General features: G+C 39.3%; 1 protein-coding gene across 2 annotated transcripts in view; it reads left to right on the forward strand.

Moving 5' to 3' along the window:
• LOC149324138 (PDZ domain-containing protein 2-like) overlaps positions 1-26622 on the forward strand; it is a 294838-nt gene that overhangs the window by 174443 nt on the left and 93773 nt on the right. For both annotated transcript variants that reach the window (XM_089496933.1, XM_089496943.1), the window contains 7 exons: positions 2292-2437; positions 3054-3173; positions 6475-6589; positions 7062-7135; positions 9539-9758; positions 13748-13865; positions 19829-19961. In XM_089496933.1, the coding sequence (XP_089353059.1) occupies positions 2292-2437; positions 3054-3173; positions 6475-6589; positions 7062-7135; positions 9539-9758; positions 13748-13865; positions 19829-19961 (926 nt within the window). The remainder of the gene's footprint in view (positions 1-2291; positions 2438-3053; positions 3174-6474; positions 6590-7061; positions 7136-9538; positions 9759-13747; positions 13866-19828; positions 19962-26622) is intronic.

Here is a 26622-nt window from a genome sequence, read left to right on the forward strand (position 1 = left end):
TAAAAGAAAAAGAAAACTGGAACACGACATAGACATAGATGTTACACATGAGCAAACAAGAAAATGTAAGGAGAAAAAGAAACACGTTGAAGATCAACAAATGGAAGTTGGGAAAATGACATGTTATTAGATTTACAGGACAATTTAGATGATGATTTCTCTGAGGCGGATGAAAACAAGGACTTCAGTACTAACAGGTTGTTTCAAGGGGACCAATTTAAAAGTCTTTTAAAGAGAGTAGTAAATACCCTAAATTTAGGACAACAAGAAGAAAACTCAGATACACAAACAAAGAAGGGAAAACATGACAAAATAGCTTCTGTGTAGGGAAAAAAGCCAGTACATAGTGAGGAAATTCCAATGCCAGATATGCCAGGTATGTTTAAAGAAGTAATAGAAAATGAATGGGAAACATCCATAAAAACAAAAAGGTATGTAGGTTTTTGGCAAAAATTATATACATTTAAAAACCCAGAAATGGATTTATTAAAAATTCCTCTCATTGATGGTCCTATAGTGGCCTTTATTTCGGGAGCAATTGCACCCTGTGAAGGGGATATCACTGTCAAAGAGGTGGATGAGAGACTGGCTGATAATTCGCTGAGGAGAGTCCATGAAGCATTAACGACAGCAATAAGAATATTCGTGGTAGCCTTCGTGTTCTCAAGGGCATAGAAGACACAACAGAGTTTAGCATAACATCTCTGATAGGGCTTTGGATAGACTTAAAAGAGTTGCAATATATAGCTGATGAAGGTCATGATACAGCAGCATTTAGAGTTAGAAATATAAACTATGGTCATTGGAAGGTGTTCCCTATGGTTAAAACATTGGGAAGCTGGTCAAAAGTCCAGGAATAATTTGACTTTTGTTCCATTTAAAGAAGAGTTAATTTTTGGAGAAGAAAATCTAGACAAAGTATTAATAGAAAACAGAGAAAAGAAGCAGGTAATGCCAACTTATTCAGAGAAGATGGATGGAGAAAAAAAATTACAGAGGTGGATACAGTAATTATAATTCCTTTCATGGCAGAGTTATGTCACGGAAACCAGACTACCAAACAGAAAGACAAACCTGGTTCAGAAATGGAAGTGGAAGGCAGTTTTTCCACCACTAAAAGGAACAAAGACCTCTTGAAGAAAGGGTTGTACGCTATAATGACATGTGCAGTGCTCTAGTCAGAGGAAGGTTGTTGCTCTTCAGACATTTGTGGTCAGAGATTACATCGGACCAGTGGGTATTACGAGTAGTAACATCCAGATACAAAATACAATTCAATCATAAACCAAGAAGCAGATTCCTATCCTCTCTGGTGACAAAAGATCAGGAAAAACAAAACATTGTAAAAACTGAAATTCAACATCCAATAGACATTAAGAGCAGTAGAGATGGTTCCACTGGACAAAAGATTACAAATGGTCTAGGTCTATTCAATCTTCTTCACAATGCCAAAAACCAATGGCACCCATTGGCTGGTCTTAAATTTAAAATATCTGAATACTTTAATAAAATATGTGAGATTCTAAATGGAAATTCTTTTAACAATCAAAGACAATTTACAAAAGGGACACTTTATGACTTCTATAGACCTCAAGGAGGCTTATCTTCATATTCCGATGGACAAGTCATGTTTGAATATTTGGGAGAATACAACCAATTCAAAGCCTTGCCCTTTGGTCTAGCATCAGTGCCAAGGGTATTCACGAAGACATTGATACCACTAGTAGCATTTTAAAGGAAAAAATGGGATACAGTTACATCCATATTCATTCTGGGATGGCAAGGAGAGGAATCCACACCCTCCCATGGAAGAAATAACAGACAACTTGGGAGGATATGCATAATATAAAACAGAACACAGATAGGCTAGATAACTAAAGCTGCCAGAGAAGGAGGGAGACTGAATCTAACTGAAAAAGAACTTTGACTCTTGCCAGCATGGGCTACATGGATGAAACCCAATCATTGTGGATTCCCCCCCTGCCATCCCAGAATGAACCTTCACAGTAAGTATACCTTCTCATAGGGTTATGAGGTACATAAGGTATATCTATTGCTTCCATGATAAATTATTGCTATCAACTTGCATTCTCTCTCTCTCTCTGTGTGTATCTATAAAAATAAAATTTATCTTACTTGGTTTTTATGAGTTAAGAAATGTCCCCATCAGTCATCTCTCAGTGTGCATATAAAACGCTAAAAGTAATGTACCCGATTCCATCACAACCGATAGATGTTAGATGATGCTTTGATATGTGTATAATAAATGATATCTCTGGGTTATCCCTTAGGAGCTGCAACCCGTTTAGAATCTGTGGGAGAAGATGATGAGTTGACAGTAGAAAATGGAGATGTGAATTATGAAATAGCAATAAACTATTCCCGTGGAGGGAGAAAACATTCTCTTCCCCAACATCTGGACACAGGAACAAGACAGGTAAGACAGACAACACAGTTCAGTGATTAGATGGTCCAGTAATCCCTGTAATATCCACCATGTCAACTTTGTTGGTCACTCTTTTTGGGGGGTAGGGAAGCAAATTAGGAAAGAAAATTGTTCACATTGGGAGGCAAAGAAGAGTAGAAAAGACAGAGAAAGAGTACAGCACAAACTTCAAGTACGGGGGCTGTTTATGTTCTGAAGATTGGATTGGGCTGGCTGACAACCAACCAATCTGTGCTAGCTTCAACATCTGTTGGACATCAATGGTTGTGGTAGCCTCACCCCTCAAAAACTCACAGGACACTGGTTATTATTTCTACTTCACACTGACCTCAATAACAATACTGTATAAAGACCACCTTTCTTAGTGTTGCCAGAAAAACAAATGGCAACTACCCTTTGGTGTTGTTCTTCAAAACACAAAGCCAGGAGTTGGACCCATGTACTGTCTTTAGGATTTGCTGTTTCGCTCTTAATATAAATCTCTAGCTTAGTCAATGAAGAGATGCTTATGTGTGAAAGCAAAACAGGTTTTTGACACATGTAACATGTAAAAAAGGATGACATTTTTGGCATTTGCATAACTGTTATATGTATTTTATTTGCCTAGGAGTACCCTATTGTTAAGAAATCCACACGCTCTCTAAGTGCAGCTCAGGTTGAATATCCTTGGCGACTGACTCAACCATCTATTATTTCCAATATTGTCTTGATGAAGGGTCAGGGAAAGGTAAGCATGCTTAAGACCATGTTGGGCATGTGAGTGTGTGTATGTGGCATGTGTACATGTATGTAAAAGCATGCTGTTTCATTGGTGCAATCCATTACTGTGGACTATCCTATGCACCAACATCCAGGGAAGGAATCCAAAGTTCTTTTCCATTTGTACCATTTATTTCTCTCACATCCAGTTTTTTTTCTAGCTTGCTTGGCCAGCTACAAACATTTTGGTTACTCTCCATTCAGTTCTCTATAATCTCTATGCTTTTTCTGTCTAATCTTAACTATTCAATCATTTAATTTAACTCGTACTCTAATTAGTAGTAACAACTTTTACATTGTGGCTTTTGGGGTAGCAAACGTTTCAATAAAGGAAAAAGAAAGGTTCAGAAGACAGACTTTAGTGGACAAAGAAATGGGGTTGTTACCCTCCCAAAAGGAGATGCTGAGAAGCCAGACCCATTACATGCTCATTTGACAGTTAATCAACCAGTATCTGAGCAAAATGTGGCAAATCAGAATATTCACAAGATGGCATTAAGGAAGCAATCCACTACAAATGGGGTTATTTCCCTACGTGCCAAGTAGATTGGCAAGAGCTCACGTTCTTTTATCTTACAGCCATTAAGCCCCTTCCCTTCCCTATCAGTTTTTTACTATCCTGCCTTACCAATCAGACATGTTTGCCCTTCTCTGTCAGACTCAGAAGGTGACCAAAATGGTGAAGGGTCTGGAAATGTTGCCTTTTGAGAAGAGATTTAGGGAGCTGTGTATGTTTAGCTTAGAGAAGATACAGTTAAGAGATGATATGATAGCCCTGTTTAAATATTTGAAAGGGTGTCATATGGAGGATGGAGCAAGCTTGTTTTCTGTTGCTCCAGAGAACAGGACCCGGAACAATGGGTGCAAGCTGTAGGAAAAGAGATTCCACCTAAACGTTAGGAGGAACCTCCTGATAGTGAGAGCTGTTCGACAGTGAAAAGGAAACTGTGAGGCTTCTCAAGGTAAATATGTTTGCATTAGTGAGATATGCAAAATGATATAGTTATTCAACATTGGTCAGTGGAAGTGACTTTCAGCGGCAAGATTCTATAAGTTGCACTTGTAAAAAAGTAAAAACTTCCCTGCTGGACATCTAAATGGTGTGGGTACATCCCATTATGTAGTGGATTGTTTCTTTGCACCAGGCAGAGAATGAGGTAAGGGGAAGAGTGTGTGTGCGTGCGTGCACGCCAAGGTTTGTTTCCCCTTTTCCATGCCGAGACTGTGGCCCTTGGGAGAGGCCCAGAGAGGGAGATATAGGGAGGGAAGTGGTGCTTTGTTTCCCCCTTTAGATCTTTTGTAACATGCTCCAATGTTTGACCCTCGATTTATCCACGGGTCATATCAAAATCCATGATTTTGGTCCCCAAAACCGCCCTCGACTTATACATGAGTACCGTATTTTCCGGCGTACAAGACTACTTTTTAGCCCAGGAAAATCTTCTCCAAAGTCGGGGCCGTCTTGTATGCCGGAAAGCCCCTGGGTCCTAAAGAGAGCCCTCGGCAGGGAAGCCTTCTCTCAAAGGCAAAGGAGCGTCCTCCTCCGTTCCTTCCCTCCTTTGCTTTTTCCCCTTCCTTCCTTCCTTCCTTCCTTCCTTCCTTCCTTTCTTTTCCCCTCCTTCCTTCTCTCCCTCCCTCCATTCTTCCTTCCCTTTTTCTTCTCCCTCCAGCCTGAGAGCGAGGCTGGCTACAGAGCAACCAATCCTTTGGAGTCACACACTCACAGTTTTCAGCCAATCAGAGAGAGGGCTGGAGAGTGGTCGCCACCCCACCCTCAGAAAAGGGTCTCTCTCTCTCTCTTAGCCCCTGAGTCCCACTGAGAGCCAGGCTACAGAGCAACCAATCCTGTTTGGATGGAGTCACACTAACAGCCAATCTGAGAGAGGACAGTGGTTGCACCCCACCCTCACAAACTACAATTCCCAGGATTCCCTGGTTTTTCAAGGGAATTGCCTCCACACTTCCAGATACCAGCCCCAGAGAATGAGTCTACAGCATAATCAGTGTTGCCAAGTCCACTTCTGCAGGTGCATTTGGATTTAATAATGATAACAATAATGGTGATGGTGATGATAGAGAGATAGATCTTGTAGCACCTTTGAGACTCACTGAAAGGAAAGTTGGCAGCTTTCCTAGACTTAAGCGTACTTCCTCAGATGCATGGGAATTGTAGTTCATTGTGGCACCAGAGCTCTTTCTCACAAAACTCCAATTCCCAGGGTTCCCTAGCACTGAGCCAGGGCAGCTAAAACAGTCTCAAACTGGATTATTTCTGCAGTGTGTCTTGGATCCAACTCAGGCTGCATCTTCATTCCAGAGACAATCCAGTTTCGTACCGTTTTAACTGCCATGGCCCAGTGCTATGAAATCATGGGAATTGTAGTTTGTTGTCACACCAAAGTTTCCTGAGAGAGAAGATTAAATGTCTCAGAAAACTAGAGTTCCCAGGATTCCATAGCACTGAGCCAGGGCAGTTAAAGGGGTGTCAAACTGGATTATTTCTGCAGTGCAGTTGCAGCCGAACACGTTTCTATTTGGCACAAAGCTTCCTGGGCTTTGATTCCAATAGGAGCCACTTGAACTGCCGTGGCTCCATCCATACAGAATCCCTGGGGTTTGTAGTTTGGAGCAGTGCCCCCCCCCCCGGCATTCTTTGGGCAGAGAAGGCAAAAGACGTTATAAAACTACAAATCCTAGGATTCCAATAGGATGGAGCAGCGGCTCTTAAAGTGGTGTCAAACTGCATTAATTCTAAAGTGTAGATGCACCAAGAGGAAGGGCGGGAGGAATTGTCGAGGCGGGTGAAATAATGTTGTGTATGCTGTTATTTCAAACGTGGAACACACTCCTTCCTCAGAGTGTAGTGGAGTCTCCCTCCTCTTCCCCTCCTTTTCTTCTTTCTCCTTCTCCTTTTTTCTCCTCCCCCTCTTTCTCCTCTGTCGCTGCTGCTGCTGCTGTTGTTGTTGTTGTGTGCACCTTCAGCTCCTTTCTAACTTATCATGGAAGAGAGGGGTGGTCTTATACAGTGAGTATATCCCAAACACTCTATTTTAAGTTGTAAATTTGGGGGTCGTCTTATACGCCCAGTCGTCTTATATGCCGGAATATACGGTAGTTTTAAAGAACTAGTTGTATGTTTTCAAGCCCAGGTTGCAGACTTCATACTGGATACTTGATCTGCTAATCCTCTGTGAATAAATGGTAGCATTATTATAATCTATATCATCATATAGCCATTTTGTTTTCCCTTCTCCCCTGTATTGTGTCAGGGTCTTGGATTCAGCATTGTGGGAGGGCAAGATTCTGCCCGAGGGCGCATGGGTATTTTCGTGAAGACGATTTTTCCAAATGGAGCTGCAGCTGCAGATGGCAGATTGAAAGAAGGTATTGTAACTGTGAGCAAATTTCTACAAGCCCAACTGCTTGCAAAACCAAGCTCAAAAACTGAGAGAAGCTTTGTCAGAACTTGGAATGGGTGCAGGATTCCAAGAGTTATAATCCAAATAAGCTTCTAGAACCAGACGCTAACTGAAAAAAAATCTAGGATAAGCTTTTGTGGACTGATGCAACATCTGATTGTACACCACTTCATGTATAAACATTATTAAATAATAGTAGCAATAGTAACAATAAGAACAATAGTATGAGTAGTAGCAGTGGTAGAATGTTGCCAGATGATGCTCTTGCCATGTTTATAGTTTGCTCAGAGTACTTGCTTATAATGATCTTTACCATTTATATTATATTTTTCATGGCACTGAAAGAGAAATGAAATTGAGAAAGCTTAAGATTGCTTATGTTCTTGAGAAAAACACTATCTTCTCTCTAAATATTGATATGCATTTTTGATAACCAGGTGATGAACTTCTGGAAGTTAATGGAGAATCCTTACAAGGTCTAACCCATCAGGAGGCTATTAAAACGTTTAAGGTAAGAGAATTGCAGACAGGGCTTCTCAGAGATACTAGAGATCACAAACTAGTGGACTACTCATAATACAGACACAACTGTTGTGGCCTTCTGTATGTTTATGTTGCAAGTGTTCACCATTTTGTGAATCAGAATTATTTATCTTATTTTAAGATACCAGTTTTAGAAGTACTGAATGACAAGGAAGGAAGATATATTGGGGTAGAAATTACAGTTAATGAAAAAAGAACACTGGTGGTAGGAATCTATGGTCCTACGGAAAAGAAAGCCAGATTTTATAAAAGATTGTCCAAAGAAATAAAAGAGTTGAACTATGATTCGCATATATTAATGGAGGACTGGAATGGGGTGGTGAATCTGCAATTAGATAGAATATCACAAAAAAAATTGAGGAAAAACAAGGCAAATTACCTGATAGTTTTTTTGAAATGTTAGATGCCTTCTCACTGATAGATGTATGGAGATATAAAAATGAGAAAACTAAGGACTACACTTTTTTCTCAGTTCCACACAATTCGGCATCTAGAATTGACATGTTTATTATTTCAAGACGATTTTTGGAAGAGGTACAAGAAACTAAAATTAGAATTAATAAAAATTCGGATCATAATCAAATTTGGATGGAATTAAAGCAAAAAGAAAAAGATTATAGATGGAGAATGGACGAACAATTACTAAAAGATAAGAAGATAGAAGGGGAAATAAGGAAACAAATAAAATTCTTCTTTAAAGAAAATACAGAAACGGACACAAATATGAAAATAATTTGGGACGCTGCTAAGGCAGTAATTAGAGGGCATTTAATAAAGAAAAAAGCGGAGAAGAATAAATAGAAAAGAATAGAAATTAAAGCATTATCAGAAAAAATACAGGAGAAAGAAAAGGAGAAAATAAAGAACCCAAATAAATAAAAAAGTAGAAAAGGAAATAAAAATATTAAAAAATCAACTTAATCTAAAAATGACAGACGAAATAGTAAAAAAAATGAAATTTACAAAACAGAGGTATTTTGAACATGCAAAGGCAGGAACATTTCTAGCATATAGAGTCAAAAAAATGAAAGAGGAAAGACATATAGTGGCCATGAGGGATAACCAGAAGGTGATAACAGAGCAATCCAAAATTAGAGAAATTTTTTTGAACTATTATAAAAATTTATATGGTAATAATAATGGGAAAAAGGGAAAACCAGGGAAACTAGAGGAATATATAGATAAAATAGATGAAATTAAGATTAAGACAGACATCAAAGAGAAAATAAATGAAAGGATAACAAAGGAGGAAATAATAGAAGCAATAAGAAAAGGGAGAAAAGGGAAAGCCCCAGGACCAGACGGTTACACGATTGATTACTATAAAATTTATGAAGCGGAATTGGTGGAACCTTTAGAGAAAGTATTTAATAATATATTAGATGAAGGAATACCCAATACATGGCGAGAGGCAAATATATCTCTAATACCAAAAGAAGGCAAAGATTCAAATTACCCCCAAAATTATAGACCAATATCGTTACTAAACACAGATTATAAAATATTTGCAACTATCTTAGCTGAAAGACTAAAATTAATATTAAAAGATTGGATTAAGGAAGACCAATGTGGGTTCTTACCAGGAAGGCAAATTAAACAAAACATAAGGGTTATAATAGATTTAGTTGAATACTATGACAAAAATCCGGGTAAGGAAGCAGCATTGCTATTTTTGGATGCAGAAAAAGCTTTTGACAATTTAAATTGGGAGTTTATGTTAAAATGGTTTAAGAAATTGAATATAGGAGATAATATGCTAAAATGGGTGACAGAAATATATAAGGAACAATCGGCTAGAATCATAGTTAATGGAATAAGAACTAAAGAATGTAAAATAAAAAAAGGAACAAGACAAGGTTGCCCTTTATCACCCCTAATATTTATTATGTGTCTGGAGGTACTATGTAATAAAATAAGAGAGCCTTAATATAACTGATCATACATGATCAGGTTGTCATAAATTTGAAAGATAGACAAAGCTGGGTTCAAAATAGCTCCCTGTGGTGGCTACCTTTTTGGAGTTGGTCTTCATAGCTGCCAGCCAAATAAATGCCAGTGCAAGGAAGGATATGTTTGCTCCTCCGTGCACAAGTTGGTATGGGCACAGTGCATGTATGCCATGTATATATGTGGGGTTTGAGTTGTCAGATGTTGTTATGAGTTTGCATATGTGATCTCTTGAAGATTATTATTTCAGGAGGAAATTAATATATTTTGCAGAAGGAAATCAACTTTTGCTAATTAAAAATGGGCAATATTGTACCATGAGCTCAATCCCATTCCATATTATACATAATTGCACCATTTAAATGTATGGAAAATCCATCAAATCCATTGTTTACCATAACAAACTGTTCTGTTGCTTTTTTAGCAACTCAGGAAAGGTGTAGTGACTCTCACGGTACGAACCAGACTTCGAAGCCCAAGCCTTACTCCAGCTCGTACATTACTGAGTCGGTCCATCAATCCAAGCTCCAGTACCAGTGGAGGAGCTTCTTTACCTGCCATTGAAGATGGAGATGTTTCTGCCTCCAGTCGCAAAGGGCCTGGACCAAAGGATAGGATCGTCATGGATGTCACTCTCAATAAAGGTTTGAAGAAACTTGATACTACCCATTAAAACATAGTTGAGGGTCACAGAAGCTCATGAGAAGATGCTAGCTAGAAGAATTATAGAGAATCTATGAAAAATCTTATGAATGTTATGAAATGTACTGTTATGTTTGGGCACGTCACGGGCTCTCAATCAGATATTTAACTGTGAGCAGGGTCCATCTTTGCTGAATGTGCACCATCGCCAGCCAATGAGCTCCTGTCCTCTTGTTTTTGAAACAACTTGCCAAGTGGGAACACATTTTTGGTAGTTTTGGTTGGCTCCCACAGCTGTTTTGGGTGTCTCCACATCCTGTACAGGCCACGCCCCACCAAAGACCTAGAAGAAGATGACTATGCCACAGAAACAGGGATCCAAGCAGGAGAATTTTGACCAGATCTAGAAGCAGCAGCAGCAGGAGAAATAGAGGTAGACGTAACTGACCCCCGTCCACAAACACACAAAAACACACAATTTCTGTGGAAATCCCAGCTCTGAGGCTGAGCAATTGCACAATAAAATAAAACATAAAAAATTCAAAAGAAAAAAAAAGAAAAATCTTATGAACAAAGAAAGGATTAAAAATTGAGGTGCTGCCTCTATGTTCACTGGATTATCAGAATTAGTTGTACAAAAGCATATTCTCAAAAAATTTTATTTGTCAGTGGAGTGAAAAGAACATGGGAGATCATTTTTGAAGACTTCTGTGATGCTGCTCATGCTGTCTTCTTGCTGCTTTGTATCACTAATGTCACAATCAGATTGATGACATGCAAAAGATCTATATGCATTGCCTTTCAGCACTCAGCTGAAAGCACTTGTGCAGTCATGCATCGAACTGAGTATGTGCCACCAGGTCCAGGTGGGCACCAGTTGATAGAAGTCAGTATGAAAAGAGATGTAAAATTTCCAGAAATGTTGAAGTCATGGAAAGGAGGGCTTTCCCCCAGAAAAAAAATGGAATGTTCTGGGAAAAAATTGAAAAAATGCAGTATTAGCATTTTTTAAAAAAAACTTCAGGGACATAAAATGTATGTGTAACTTGGTTTTGTATAAAATTATCATGTTTGATATACAATGTGTTCAAAGAATTATTATAAATTGAATTTTTAAATTTTAAAAAATAATGTCTGTTATAAATAGAGCTACAAGGAACACCTGAACCCCTTTCATTTTGCCAGTTTATGAGGAATAGGAAAAAAACACACATTGAGAATAGAGGAATCTATCAACATTAGTAAAACAAAGGAAATCATTTTGTCTTCTCTAGTCCTCCATAGTGCCAAGCAGACCTAAAGAAAACAAGACTAGGTATTGCAATGATATGAAATGCTGTATGTACTCTTACCTAAAAGTTAAGATTCTACCTAGTTTTTAAAAATAATGCCAGGAGAATAACTGTATGAACAAAATATGCCTTACATATTTTGTTCACCAATCTAAAAGAGAATCTCCCATAATCAATTTTTTCCAAAGCAAAAAGGCTTTTGGAAAAAAAAACCTGGGCAAAAAATTTCCATTGACGTTTTCCATTCTCCCACAACCCTCTACATGTCTGGCCAGCCCAGAACTGATTGTGTGAATCCACTCATTCAAAATAGAAAAAATGCATTTTGCAACAAATCAACTGAAGAAACTAACTCATTTCAGAATTCTCTTCTTATTCAGAAGTACAAAACATCTGCTGCATGCGAAAAGGCTTTTTAAAATTGTGTTTATTTTGGTTTCAGGGTTAATAAATTTAGATCAGTAAACCAATTAAAAATCAGTTTTTTGACCTGTCCCCTTTTTTCGTTATTTTTATTAATATATTTTGGATTTTTCCTGTCCTTGCAGACATCATAGCACTGTTTCAAGAACATGGTCAAAATTAGTCACACAAAACAGAGTACACAATAAAACAGTTTTCTACATTACATGCCAAGCTCTCTTCATGGATGCCTTTGTTATTATACTTTTAGAAGTGCATTAATAGGATTGTTTTATTTTATGGATATAAGCTGTTTTAAAGGCTCTGTTGCTTTTATGAAGTACCAACTACAAGCCAATGCTTTGTTTTAAAAAAAACTACTACCAACAAACATGAGAATGAAAACAGTTTAAAATCTGCTTTAAATTTATAGTGCATGTCCGTATAACCATAGTCAACCTTGCCAAGAATTCTCAGTGAAAACATTGACATATGAGTAGTGCGAGTCCATTTAATTATTAAAAGTTGGGAAACAACAACTGTATGTTTTACATAGGAAGCTGACAAGAAAAAAACTTTATAATGGGTTTTCCATTATTTCAGTTTGCTTTGGGGCCTATGAACATACAGGGAAAATAGAGAAGAACAAGAAGTCAAATGTCTAAATGGACTTCTGTGTATTTTTTTTATTCCCGATTGACCTCCAACATGCTTGTTCTATGGGAAAAATTAGGACAGAAATTCTGAAAGTAGAGTTTATAAGATTAGTAGCAGCTGTAAGAGACATGTTAAAAACGTGATCTGTTTTGGAACATTGTTTATGGGAAAACATTCCATTCTTGACTGGTGAAGATGCTCTGAGTTTGGGGCAGCATGAATTAAAGCCAAGCCAGATTCAGGAAGGATGAACACAGCAATTCATTTCTATCAAGGCATACTGCTACAGAATCTTGTAGTCATAGAATCATAGAATCAAGTCGGTTGAACCAAGCAGCAAACGTTACCTGGAAGCCTTTTAGGGAGGAAGGCTCAACACTGGCGGTCAGGTCATTATTCATTTTGCCCTCATACAGGTACTTTAAAAAAATAAAACAATGAAAACATAGAATGCATAAAATAGCAACCAAGTGAAGCAGGAAAGTATCTGACTAATACAAAAAGCAATGTCAAAACAATAAATGAAATATGACAAAATTGAATAAATAAAATACAACAAATGGAAAAACATATAAAACCAGATTAAGTGAAGGCAAAGGTGTCCATAAAGTCTCACATGACATCTGTTCCCCTACACAACATTACTTTAGAAGCAAAAGGGTGGAGATATGTTACAAAATACAGGATCAGACACATAATGTTCCCAATAAATAGACAAATAAAATGCAAAAAAAAGTGTGTATCTACAAAGCTTGAGGTGTAGAGAATTAGGTATAGTCAGTGGGAGAACAAATTAGTTTTATCATCTGTTATCACTGAAAGATCTTTAAATATGAATATACTTACAAGCACAATATATACTTAGAACCCCCTTCCATGTGTTCACTGTAGCTTACTCCCAAATAAATGTGCATAAGATAGATTTCATACAGTCTTTGTCATTCATGGGAAGGCTCAACTACAGTAACTGCCATCATAGTTTTGTGTGGTAGCATGTGATGATTTAGTACATTTCCGATTGATAATTCCTGAGGGAGCTTACTATGTAAGTGTCATAGTAGTCCAGTTTACTTGATAATTCAGGGGTGCTCAGCCTCCACATCTAATTCCTCCCTCTACAAGAATACCATGTGGATTACTCTTACCTATTAGCAACCATGGTTTCCCCCTTTAGTTCCTTCCTCTGACCAGAGCTGGGTAATGGGTGAATCCCTCCTTGGTTTTCAACTCAGCAATATAGTTGGCCCTGTATCTACAGATTTTTTTTAATCTACAGATTCAACATCCATTTTCCCCTTTTAATTTTTTTTAATTTGACCCTTACTATGTAAAGCACTGTGCAACTTTAGAGCACTCTATAAATAAATGTGAATAATAATAATAATAACCATCCACTGCTTGAAAATATTTTTTAAAATATAAGTGCCAAACAGCAAAATTTGATTTTGCCATTTTATATAAGGGACACCATTTTACTATACTACTGTATTTCATAGGATTTGAGCATCCATGGTGTGTGTGTGTGTTTCCTGGAACCAAACCCCAGCAGATACCAAGGGCCCATGGTACTTGAGTCCTTAGTGATTATTGTAATGAACTGTTTAAACTGTTCTTAATGTTTGCTCTTTGTTTCATTATAGAACCAGGTGTTGGGCTGGGCATTGGCGTTTGTTGTCTCACTATGGAAAATAGTCCCCCTGGTATATATATTCACAGCCTGGCCCCCGGATCTGTGGCTATGATAGATGGAAGGTTAAGGTTAGTCCTGAAATTTTATAGCATCATTATTTGCTGGGATAATTTTATTAATTTTCTTTTAGTATACTGTGTGCTCTGTGTTACTGTTTATATTTATATTATAATGTCAGTATGTGTCTGGGAAACTTGTCTCAAAGAAGGTCAGTGTGCCCAAAAGGCCCAGAGAGCTCCCTGCTCCTCATGGCTGCCATCTGCCGTAATCTCTTCTGGCAGTGGAAGGGAGGGCTGACAGCAGGACCCTTGTTAAATTAGATACACTCCTACAAATGTGCATGTATATTTCTGATGCTGGTAAACATGGGAAATTATAGTTCCTGAATGGTTTTTGGCCTAATGGCAGCTCTAATGGCAATAAACAAAGTGAATGGCAAGGTATACATTTATCATTCGTATGTGTCTTCAAGTCAACTCAAACTCAACTGAAAATCAAATAGAACAAGTTAATTTCTACCATTATTTAGGAATATTGTTTGCTGCTTCCTCATCCTGGCACCCTCATATCAATACTGCCAAAATTAAGGTGGAATAGCTTATTCTTAAATTTTGGTACACCTCCACTGGAGGGACAGGTCCTGCCAATTTTGCCACTTACCAAGAAAAAACTACAACCTATTTGAAGTAGAAATATGAGGATTTTAGAAGGCTTGTGACCTGGAATGTTTACAGAACAAAATCTTAAGAACTATCTTTGGGGTTTCGAAGTCAACCCCAACATAGGGTTTGAACAGACAGGCCAAATGAAGCGGCTTTGGGCCACTTGAGAGGTGTGCTGTTTCAGTGATGCACGTGCAGCTTTGGTGTGGCTTCCAGCCTCTTATGACGCTAACAAATGGTTTAATCCATTTAAGAGCTCAAATTAATACCAACAGCGGGCACATAACTTTGTCAGAGGAGAGAAAGATGAAATTGAAGCAGGAACTAGCAAAATTGCTTCTTACACACATGGCAGATTTAATGTGGCTAGCAAAACTAATGGGACTGTTAATATTGACAATACAATTGGTCCCATGGGGACAATTTCATTCTAGAGGTTTACAAACACTGTTACTCCCATATCAAAAAGTGATTGGAAGGAAACAGCACTACAGAATCAAAATTCCACCTTATGTGAAAAGAGAGTTGATGGACAAAAATCTGGACAAGGGAGTGCTCTTAAAAACTCTAAATCAAATAGAAGTTATAACAGATGTGAATTTGCCAGGTTGGGGAGCATACTGTGAATGTCCCTCTGTAGAAAGAGTGTGGTCTTCAGTGGAAAAAAGACACAACATGAAATTTCTAGAATTAAAAGCAGTAAAGTTGGTACTGAAATTTTTTTGTCACTACTGTAGAAACAACATGTACAAGTTCTGACTGACAATGTATCAGTCCAGGCTTAGGCTTACATAAGTCACCAAGGAGGAACGAGAACAATACCTCGGATGGTGAAATTGAACAAATTATTTTGGTGAACTAAAAGACACCCAAGATTGATAAAAGCTATATATCTCAGAGGAAAAATTGTTAGGAAATGACATGGATCTGGCCACTAGGTGGAGCTGTTGTGCAAGTTATTTACAGCTCAAGTGGCAATTAGATGTGTCAGCATTTTAATCAGTGCATCATTGGAATGTTGATGCAGCTCTCAACTATCAGTTCTCAACTGTCACTGACAGACAGAGATAATAATAATAATAATAGGATTTATTATTAGATGGTTGGTGTTATTGTGGCTGCCTCAGAGGTTGTGTTTATAGTCGGTTGGTTGGTGCAGTAACTTGATGAGTATCCAAGACAGATGTCTGATAATCAATGTAATCTTTGTAAATAGTTATGTAACAAAGATTAAAGAACCCTCTTCTTGAGAGAAACCTTGTTGTCCAGAGATTCATTCCTGTGTGAGAGGAAGTCTGCCTACGCAACTAAGATTCTCTTCAGATTCCTTCTTCCTGGCGTCCTGTTGACGTGGTTCAACTCTGCAGGTGGTCGTGGTGGGCACATCGCGTCTTTCCACGCCCCAACAAAACTGAATATTCAAGTGGGCTACCTAAGCCACAACAAAATACGTCTGGGAGGGTGGTCCTTGAATGCGGAGATGTTCTGCGATCTACAAAGAACATTGGGGCCATTTCAAATAAAGCTATTTGCATCAGCAAAGAACTACAAATTAAACAGATTTTTTTCAGTAGATAGAATCAGAAGTGTAGAAGGTCATGACGCACTATCTCAAAGATGGCCAAAGGAATGTCACTACGCATTTCTATCAATTTAAATAATGCAGCAGGTCTTAAAGAAGATTCAAAGCGAGAAAGCACATGAAGTGCTTATAGCTCCATATTGTCTGCAATGATCATGGTTTCTAGTTACTACTAAGTCTTTCAGTAGCACACTCCATACCACTACTAAAAATAGGAGATTTACTGAGTCAAGTCCAGTTTACCATCTAAACCTGGATTGGTTATAACTGAATATATGGGAATTGACAGGAACAAGTTAGAAATATGTGGTTATACCAAGGAGGTCATTGATACAATTATGGCTTCTAGAAGAAAAACTACACAAGATATATACAATCAGACATGGAAAAAGTTTTGAACCTGGTGTAATGAAAGTAAGGTAGGTCTAGATCAGTTCAAGTGAAACATGTACTTCAATTTTTGCAGAATGGATTTTTAAAAGGATTAAGACCGAACACATTAAAATGTCAAGTATTACCATTATCAGTCGTAGTTGGCCATTAGATTAAAGCGTGCATTTACTATTGTTATAACTATGAGGGGAAGCCTAGACCACAGAATATGTGGCCACACTCAACAAGGTCTACAGTTACAAGCACTGCATACGTTGTCTCCACTTTGCTGCATAACAAAGGTAGCATGTTGGAGTGAACCAACAACTTCCATAAGGTCTGTGGTTACCAGCATTGCATATGCCGTCTTCTCTTTGTTGCATTATGTGTGTCAGGCAGCAGGTTGGAGTGAACCAACAATTTTCATAAGAGATTACAAGTTGCATAGGTATAAATTAGCACTGGCTTCCTTTGGAATGACAGTGCTTCAGGCTGCGGTTCCAAAATAGTGGAATAGTGGATTGCTCCACCTGCCATCCCGAGAATGAGAAGTTAGACTTTCCAAGAATGTTCATTTCGAGATGGCAGGTTAAGCAATCCACCCACCCACCCACCCCGAAACAGGTTAAAATTATACTACAAACATAGTAAATACAGGACAAGTTTGATAAACAGCTAGTGAGGCAGAAAAGCAATAATACAGGGAGGACTATGAAAGTATGACAGGGAGACAACAGAGAGATTATAGCAGGGCTAGATAATGAAGGGGAATTGTAATGATAATGATGGCAAAAAAGAATGTTGACTCTTGCCTTCTTGGGTTGGCATGTGGGGACAAACCCATATGTAGTGGATTGCTCAAATTGCCATCTCAGAATGAACATTCTTGGTAAGACTAACATTTCATTCCAAGCAGATTTCTTCACATCTGGAAAGAATGTCAAATTAAAAAAGTATTTCTTTCATAGATGGAAGCATAAATTCAGAGCACAACAATACATTGGTAATTCCATGGCTGAAGTGACTGCTTTATGCCTTTCCCCCTTACCAATAATGCCAAGAGTGCTAAGAAAAATGAAGGCAGAAAAAGCTCAGGTGGTTCTAGTTGGATGGGCCTGTTACAGACTGCCAAATAAAGCTGCTTCGGGTCTCTTTGGAGGTATGCTATTTAAATGATGCATGGGTCCTAAGAGTCCAGCGGTCGTGCCAAAGCCACACTCCATTCCTAAGCACTGGAGTGCAGCTTTGGTGCAGCTTCCGGATTTTTCGGATGCATGCATCATTTAAACAGCATACCTCCAAAGAGACCCGAAGCAGCTTTATTGTGGCAGTCTGTAACAGGCCATGGTTTCCTTTATTGGTACTCAAAGTCCTCAACCATTGTCAGGAAGACAGAAACTTTTAATGCAGGGTCCAGTATGTCACTCCAGTCTACACTGGTGAAAGCTGACCGCTTGGATATTGAAAGAAAGTATTTGCTAACACAAGGTTATATTGAGTTAGCAATAAGCACATATTGGCATTTCATAGATAGCCAACACACAAAAGAACATATGCAATAACTTGGAAGTCATTTAAAACCTAGTTCAGTACAAAGTAAATTTCATTAGACTCTGTACAAATTACAGATGTGCTAATCTTTTTGCAGGATAGCATATCTGAGAAACTGTGGCCAAACATATTAAAAAGACAGGTGGCAACTGTCTAAAATACTTGCACTTGAACGACATACTCTTTTAAGACATGTTCATGTGAGGAGGCTCCTAAGGAGGTAACTTTGCACACTTCTCCTACATTACATAGATCCTTTAGTTGGGATTTGACCCGACTTTTAAGCTTTAACTGTAGCTTCATTCAAGCCCTTTAGAGAAGCATTTTTACAGTCATTATGCTTGAAGTGCTGTTTCTAGTAGCTATCACATCTCAAGAAGAGTATCAGAGGGGCTTGACAGACTGCCCCAAAGGAGTGGTCTGGAGCCGCCCATTTTCCCTCCGGAGAGAGCCTGCAGCAACCAAACTGTGTGGGCTCCCTCTGCTCCAAAAAGAACCCGCTTTTGGGTGCGTGGGGAGGACATCATCAGTGCACCATTGGTGCACTTGATGTGTCCATGATGCAAGTGCGGCACCCAGAGGTGTGGATGCGGCGCCGCGCTTGCATCATGCACGTGCACCACATATGGATGATGCTATCCATACGTATTAGGGTTCCAGAGCATGCAGTTGCTATGTGCTCTGGAACTTTCAGCCCATCTGTTTTGTGCCAGAGTTAGCTTCTCTGACAGTAGATCCTAATTTATGAAGAATTGAAGAAGTTAAATTGGTGTTATCAGTAGACCCGTAATTTGTGCTGAAATGCTTGTTGTCCAGAGTTATGAATCATGAGACCCATCTACCAACTTTTTTGCCCTGATCTATCTATCACATTGTAATGGAGTTGGGACTCCTTAGATGTGAAAAGAGTGGTGCAGATTTATATAAGTAGAGCTAAGTGTCTGTGTTAGACAGAAGTACTATTTGTATCATTTAATTCCAAATCGCTGGGTCAAAGAGTGACAAAGTTAATGATTTCCAGATGGCTAAAAGCATGTATCTGTCTATGTGATTACTACTTGCACATGCTGAGGCTTCAAAATGTGTGGGCTAATTCAATGAGGGCAGTGGTAACATCAACAAGTTTCCAAGTAACTTTTTCATTGGAGATTTTTTTTTTTTTGGAAAGAGCATTCAAGATTTATTAGGCATTACAATATAGATAAATGCAACTCTGCTCATGTAGCTTTTGGCAATGCAGTGCTAAGGGACAATGGTAGCCATTTCCAGCTGGGATGAAACAGGGCTTGGGTACATCCGATATCTGTGTGAATTGCTCATTCAGAGTGAGGACATGAATGGTCATTCTTGCATGACTGTCCACCCCTTCTCTATAGCTGCATATATAAAAATATGGTCAACAACAACTCCTCTATCTTTTGAGATTTTCATTCTACATAACTTTAATGTTGAACAAGGCTATGTAATAAAATAGATGATGAGGAGAGGGGAGTCAATGTTTACAACTGAAAATAACTATAATCCTGACTTGATCTGGTGGTTTCTGGAATAAAGCTACGTGTGCTTGGATTGTTCCTTCAGCTCTCCAATAATGTCCCAACCTCTCATTTTCTGTGAAAACTTTTAATCTTTAAAAGCACAGCAAAATGCACGTGAGCACAAATACTTGCACTGCCCATTTCTTTCTGTAAGTGCAACCAGGCCAGAGGACTGACTGTAGTGTATGATATATACCATTAGTCTGATGCAAAATGAAGCTGCAACTTCTCTGCTCATTTCTTCCATGTATTTACACCCTCTAAAAAGCCCTAACATGAATTCAGTATCCAGCAGACATATTACATTAGATTTCTTTTTTCCTTAGCCGTGGTGACCAGATCTTAGAAGCAGATTCAGTAAGTTTGCGACATGCAGCTTTGAGTGAAGCTTATGCCATTTTGAGAGAACGTGGTCCAGGCCCAGTTAATCTGATCATTAGTCGCCATCCCAATCCAAAGGTATGGAATACAATATAATTTATTGAATTACTCTTGATATCTTATTAACCAACAGTAAGAACAAAAGTATTTTAGAGCTGAAGCAGAGTTAGCAACCACTGATCCATACTCTAGAACCCTGAACAGAATGAGATGGGCTGGTGTATAAAAACATTCGGTTGCAATGCATTTTTTGCAGGCTGTTGCTAAACTTAATTTTTAAGAGTATCAGTTAAAAAGAGGTTGTTTGATGAACCCATTTGTCAATGGGACTGTTGCACTTATTGATTTGAGCAATCCATATCTCAGACTACAAGTAAAGGGACTCATTATTGTTTTTCAAGCTCAATAGAGAATCCTGCCTTTCAAATCTCACAGAGCATGTTCATTCTTATATTTTATTCTTTTCCCTTTATGATCAGTAATTGCAACCCTATTCATTGTCTTTGTGTATGCTAAGGGAAGATTTAGTTTGTGGAGAAGGAATTGTCCTGTGTTGGCACTTGCACCAACACTGTGAAAAAACAAGGGCTAGGTATGTCAGAGTCTGAAGTAGTATTTTCTTATATAAAAATATAGTTTGGGCATGATACATTTTGGACTACAATTCCCAGAATCCCACAACCTGTATGGCCAAGGGTCATGCTGAATGGTACATTCTAGGAAATGTGGATCCAAAACTGTAATGTTTACAAAATCTGAAAATTGTGCAGCATATTTTGACCAGTGGGTTTTCCTCAGGGACAACATTCTGTAGAACCATCAAATGCTACCCTATTTTTCTTCTGTTCACATAGGAAAATATCATTTCAAGTAGTTAACCAAGACAATTTTCATAATTTATTCTGCTTGTAAATAAGGTTTTTCAGTGTCTCTTGTGTTTTGCTGTGGACAAAGGCTTTGCACATATCTCTGTAGATCAAAATGGGTACCATGTGCCTCTCAGGTGTTTAGACCACAGCTCTCATTAACCCTACCCAATTCATCACTGGTGAAGAATGATGGGAGTTGCACAAAGAGCAGCTCAAAGGCCACACTCTCCTGATTCCTTATCTAAAAATTGTATTTCTTTATTGTACTTTTGCTATATGTTGGATTTGGCTTTAACCTTGAAAGTCACTTTTTATATAATTTTAAAGGAAAAAAAAGACTAATGCATACAACACATATAGCATCCTTTTTAAAATAAACACATTTTTGTAGCTAATACACATTCCATCAGATAGAATATTTTTATTACCAAATTACCTGGTATTCTAGGTTTTTATGTACTTCCAAAACCAATACCACAAAAAAAAAAATCTTTCTTTCTGAGAAAATATGACACTGAAACCTATTTTAAACTATTGTGTTTGTTTTGGGGTTCATTCAGTTTTTCTCTGTCAAGGTGGCTCAGATTTCTAATCTGTATTGGTGCCTCATGTTAATTCTTAAGAAATGCATTGTTTTTACCCTGGCACCACCAGCCAAGGGAGTTGGTTGTGTGTTTCAACTGCTTTGCAGTTTCCACAGTTAAATCTAAATATTGTATATTGTGTTTCTTGGAGACAAAAATATTTGGGATATGGGTGAGCAGGTAATAAAAACAGTCTGATAGTATATCACAAGTTGGTTGACAGTATATGGAAATATGAGAGCCAGTGTAATGTAGTGGTTTGAGCACTGGATGGTGGCTCTGGAGACCAAGGTTAGAATCCCCACTCAGTCATGAAAACCTACTGGGTGACCTTGGGCAAGTCATACTCTCTCAGCCTCACGAATACAAAGCCAAAACCCCTCTGAACAACTCTTGCCAAGAAAACCTGGTGACAGGTTCACCTTAGGGTTGTCACAAGTTGGAACGGCATGCAACAACTACTTAGCATAGATGACATTAGCAAAGAAAGTCCTTTATTACATTTTCTGATGAACCATCTGAAGCCTGTTCGAAGTCCATTTTCCTTGCTGTCTTTTTAGTGAACTTAACCATTTTTTAAAGAAAATGCAGGAGTAGCCCACATTGGGGAGTCAGTGTGATGTAGTTGTTTGAGCTCAGAGTTTGACTCCCTGCTTAGCCATGGAAACCCACTGGGTGACTGTGTGAGACAGCGTCTCAGCCCCAGAAAACCTCATAATAGGTTCACCTTAGAGTTGCCATCAGTCGAAAACAACTTGAAGGCACACAACACCAAAAACCAAATAATACATTTTGGTGATACTCTTATTAATACAGCCCAAAAGCACAAAATTAATCACACAGGATTTTGAAGCCCACATGGTTCTTTCTTTCATTTTGTGTGAGTGGTACTGAGGGAGCATTTCTCGCTTTGGGTTTTAGCTATTGCAAATAAATATACATAGGATTGGGTTAAACAAAATCATTCAGATAGGTTCTGGAAAAAACTGGTAGGAGGGCATCATCAGATCTCTAGTATTCAATGTTTTACCAAGAGGCCTGCAGAAATAAATGTCACTATTATTTATTTCCTAGTTACACTTATACCTCGACTTTCCTCTAACAAGCTCAAAGTGGTATATAGAGATCTTCTTCCCATTTTAATAATCACAACAATCCTAAATTAGGCTGGACTCAGAGAGGGAGTGATCGAACCAAGGTGAGCCAGTACATTTCACAACTCACTGAGGTCTAGAATATGGATCCCCCAAATCCCAGTTTAAGGCTAACCACTTTAATGCTGATTTCAAAGATCTTGTTGTTTCCCACATATTCTCGCTCAGAAGTAACAGAGCACACTCTTTGTGATGTGCTTGGGTAGTGCAAAAGGGACCCAAAGCTCAGGCATATCATTTGTGTGGGGATGAGGGAAGACTATGTCTGGTGATAAGAAAAGGACAGGAGCCATGGGGCACAACAGGCGAAGTGGCACATGTTCTCCTGCTGCTGTGGTGTCTTTGAGGTCAGCTATCCAAGGGGCTGAAGGAGAGCCAGGGAAGTGGGGGGCAAAATCAACATTCCGTTGCAGGTGTGGATGTTGGACAACCACACCACTCTGGGACTCAAGGTGGAAGGGAACTCCATTGTGTTGCTTTACTTCTGCCCTCACATCAATTTTTTAAAATCCTGCCTTACTGGCTAGACATGCTTTTTCCCTTCATAATAAATAAAAAATAATAAATTGTTTATTTGTTAACCGCTTTTCCTACGATCAAAGTGGTGTACAATATCATTAAAAACAGACAATGGCGGGATAAACACCGCCATATAGTACGTATTGTATACGTACTAGGGTTAGGAAGGGGCGGTGCTTCCGCACCCTCCTAACCCTAGTACGTATACAATACGTACAAGATGGCGGCGCCCCTTCCACATGGGCGCCGCCATCTTTACGTACTGGACGCATAGCGTCCAGACGTGTCGCGGCACCTATGATGTCGCGAATGCGCCAGCGGCGCTTCACGACGTCATCAGTGCGCCGCAAGAAGAAGCTCCGAAATGGAGCTTCTTTTTTGCTCCGCGCGGGAGCCGCGCGGTTTGGCTGCTGCAGCTCCCGCACGGAGCAAATGGCGCCAGCGGGAAGCACCGCAAAGCGGCGGTTTGTATCCCGCCAATAAGAACAATTAAAAATTCACATCTAAAAATACATATTAAAAAAGTAAATTCAAACAAGATTAAAAACATATAATAAACTATTAAAACCATGAATTACTGTATATCAAAGACAATGGGGGGGATGGTCTCAGACGGAATTGGGAGGGTAGGCTTGTAGGAAGAGATGAGTCTTTAGAGCCTTCTTAAAGGCTTCCACTATTCCACTGAGGCGAATCTCTTCCAGTAGGGTATTCCATAGAGAAGGCGCCACTGCTGTGAATGCCCTTTGGTGTGTGATCGCCAGTCTCACCTTAGGGTAACTGAGTAAGGATTTTCCTGTAGATCTGAGTGTGCGGGGAGGAGCCCTGGTGGCGCAGTGGTTAAATGCCTGTACTGCAGTCATTCACTCAAAACCACAAGGTTGCGAGTTCAAGACCATCAAAAGGGCCCAAGCTTGACTCAGGCTTGCATCCTTCCGAGGTTGCTAAAATGAGTACCCAGACTGTTGGGGGCAAATTAGCTTACTTGCTAATTAGCTTACTTGCTGTTCACCTCTATGATCTTTGGAATAGCGGTATATAAATAAAACAAATTATTATTATTATTATTATTATTATTATTATTATGTAGGGAGAGGCGTTCCCTCAAGTAACCCGGGCCCAAGCCATTTAGGGCTTTAAAGGTAATAACCAACACTTTGTACTGGGACCGGAAACGAATTAGCAGCCAATGTAGAGATTTTAAGATAGGTGTTATATGTTTAGACCTCGATGTCCCCGTAATTAACCTGGCTGCTGCGTTTTGAATCAATTGAAGTTTCCGAACCTGATACAAAGGTAGCCCCATGTAGAGCACATTGCAGAAATCCAAGCGAGAGGTTACCAGTGCATGTACTACTTTTTCTAGGTCCCCCCGGTCCAGACAGGGACGTAGTTGGCGTATCAGCCGGAGGTGATACCAAGCACTCCTGGCCATCGCATCTACTTGAGATGATAACTGTAGAGATGGATCCAGGAGTACTCCCAAACTACGCACTTTTTCCTTCAAGGGGAGTTTAATCCCATCAAGGACTGGATGGGAAATTTCCCTGCCCGGGCTAGGGGAACCTATCATGAGTACCTCTGTTTTCTCTGGATTCAATCTGAGTTTGTTTTTCCTCATCCAGCCCATTACTGCCCCCAGGCAGGCATCCAGAGGAGAGATGCCATCCTTAGTCACTGTATCAGTCGGAGACATGGAGAGATAGATCTGGGTGTCATCAGCGTACTGATAACACCGGGCTCCATGGCTCTGGATGATCTCTCCCAGCGGCTTCATGTAAATGTTAAATAGCATGGGGGACAGAATGGCGCCCTGAGGAACGCCCGATGTAAGCTCTCTTTTCCGAGAGCAGCTGTCCCCCAGCCTCACCATCTGGAACCTTCCTGAGAGATAGGACCGGAACCACTGGAGCGCAGTGCCCCCGATACCTAATTCTCCCAGGCGTTCCAGAAGGATACCATGGTCGATGGTATCGAAGGCCGCTGAGATGTCCAAGAGCACCAACAGAGTTATATCTCCTCTGTCAGTGGCCAGACGGAGGTCATCGACTAAGGCGACCATGGCAGTCTCAACTCCGTAACCCACTCTGAAGCCAGTTTGAAATGGGTCAAGATAATCGGTTTCATCCAAGACTGCCTGGAGCTGAAAAGCAACTGCCCTCTCAATCATCTTGCCCAAGAATGGTAACAGGGAGACCGGTCTATAATTGCTCATAGATAGGGGATCAAGGGAAGGTTTCTTCAACAAAGGCCTTACGACTGCTTGTTTCAGAGATGTTGGAATAGTACCTTCCCGAAGAGATGTATTTATTATTCGATGAAGAGCAGATGTTATGACATCTCCTCCCTGCACGGTCAACCAAGAAGGACAAGGGTCAAGAGGGCAAGTCGTCTTTTTCACACATCCAAGGAACTTGTCTACGTCCTCGGTACTCACAAACTCGAATTGATCCAGAATAACCTTGTTACCAGAGGCGCTGGATGCCTCTACTAAGGCATCCAGTCAACACTGTGATGTGGCAGCTAACAAGGCCAATGTGATGTTAGGCTGCATCAATAGAAGTATAGTGTCTAGATCAAGGGACGTAATAGTGCCATGTAATCAGGATTTTAAAGAATGGAGACTGGGCAGGAAAAGGTTCTCTAACAAACAAGCAATGTTGTTTTAGCGGGAAAGAGTATTAAAGTTAACTCATGAGACTTGTTTTAAAAAACCAGGTATTGCTAACTAACTGCCTCCTCTCACAGATCACGGTGGGAGAATTGACAATGCGGACTGCCCCCTCACATATCGCGGCTGAAATTATAAAATTAAGTGAATAAAATCCAGATGACTGTAAAGCAGCATGTCTCTGAGGATTCTGGCAATAAGGTTTTAAGGAAAATTTTTGTAATGACAAGTGAGAATGAGTTGGATGGTTCAATAGAAAAGCCTCTGAAATAATTAAAAACATGTAAGCATAAGGTGAGGGACAAAACAGACTACCTGCAGTCTATAAAGTCTTAAAAGCTAAAAATGATAAAGGTGAAACAAAAAGTGAGTTACCTCTTCATAAAAGGGTTAGGACTCATGAGAAAACAGTGCCCAATTCTCCATCTCTTTGGGCCACTATGTTAGAAACACAAGTTCTAATGCAGGAGGCGAGATTGAGCAGAATACTGTTGATAAGCAACTCAAGTGGCAAGCTGAGAGTGGAACACAACAAAGCAAGATAGTCAAGATTGCTGGAGAAAAACAGAACAGGCAGAGATGGTTTTAGAGCAATATCTAAGCAGAGGGCCACATTTTCTTAGTTTTTTTAAGGCATATTTCAGCCAAAAAATAGCTAATAGGAGAGGAATGAGTAAATATTCACAAGCAAGGGGGCATGACTCCAACAGACAGAGATTTCAGTTTTATCAGGAACTGATAAAAGATTCAGGTAATAGGGTACTGAATAGGATGTTTGATAGGAATGTGGCAGCACACTTGGGAGGGGTTGGTGTGCCTCCAGTAATTTCAACTGTATGGATTGATGTGATCAAATTACTTTTATTTATTTATTACAGTGACAAGATTTAAATGTAAATGAATTCATTATCTAATGAAAATAAGCAATTAATTAATTTAAGC

The sequence above is a fragment of the Sceloporus occidentalis genome, unplaced genomic scaffold (genome assembly GCF_023333645.1).
Source record: "Sceloporus occidentalis isolate IW3139 unplaced genomic scaffold, rSceOcc1.0.p SCAF_1, whole genome shotgun sequence".
Classification (NCBI taxonomy): domain Eukaryota; kingdom Metazoa; phylum Chordata; class Lepidosauria; order Squamata; family Phrynosomatidae; genus Sceloporus; species Sceloporus occidentalis.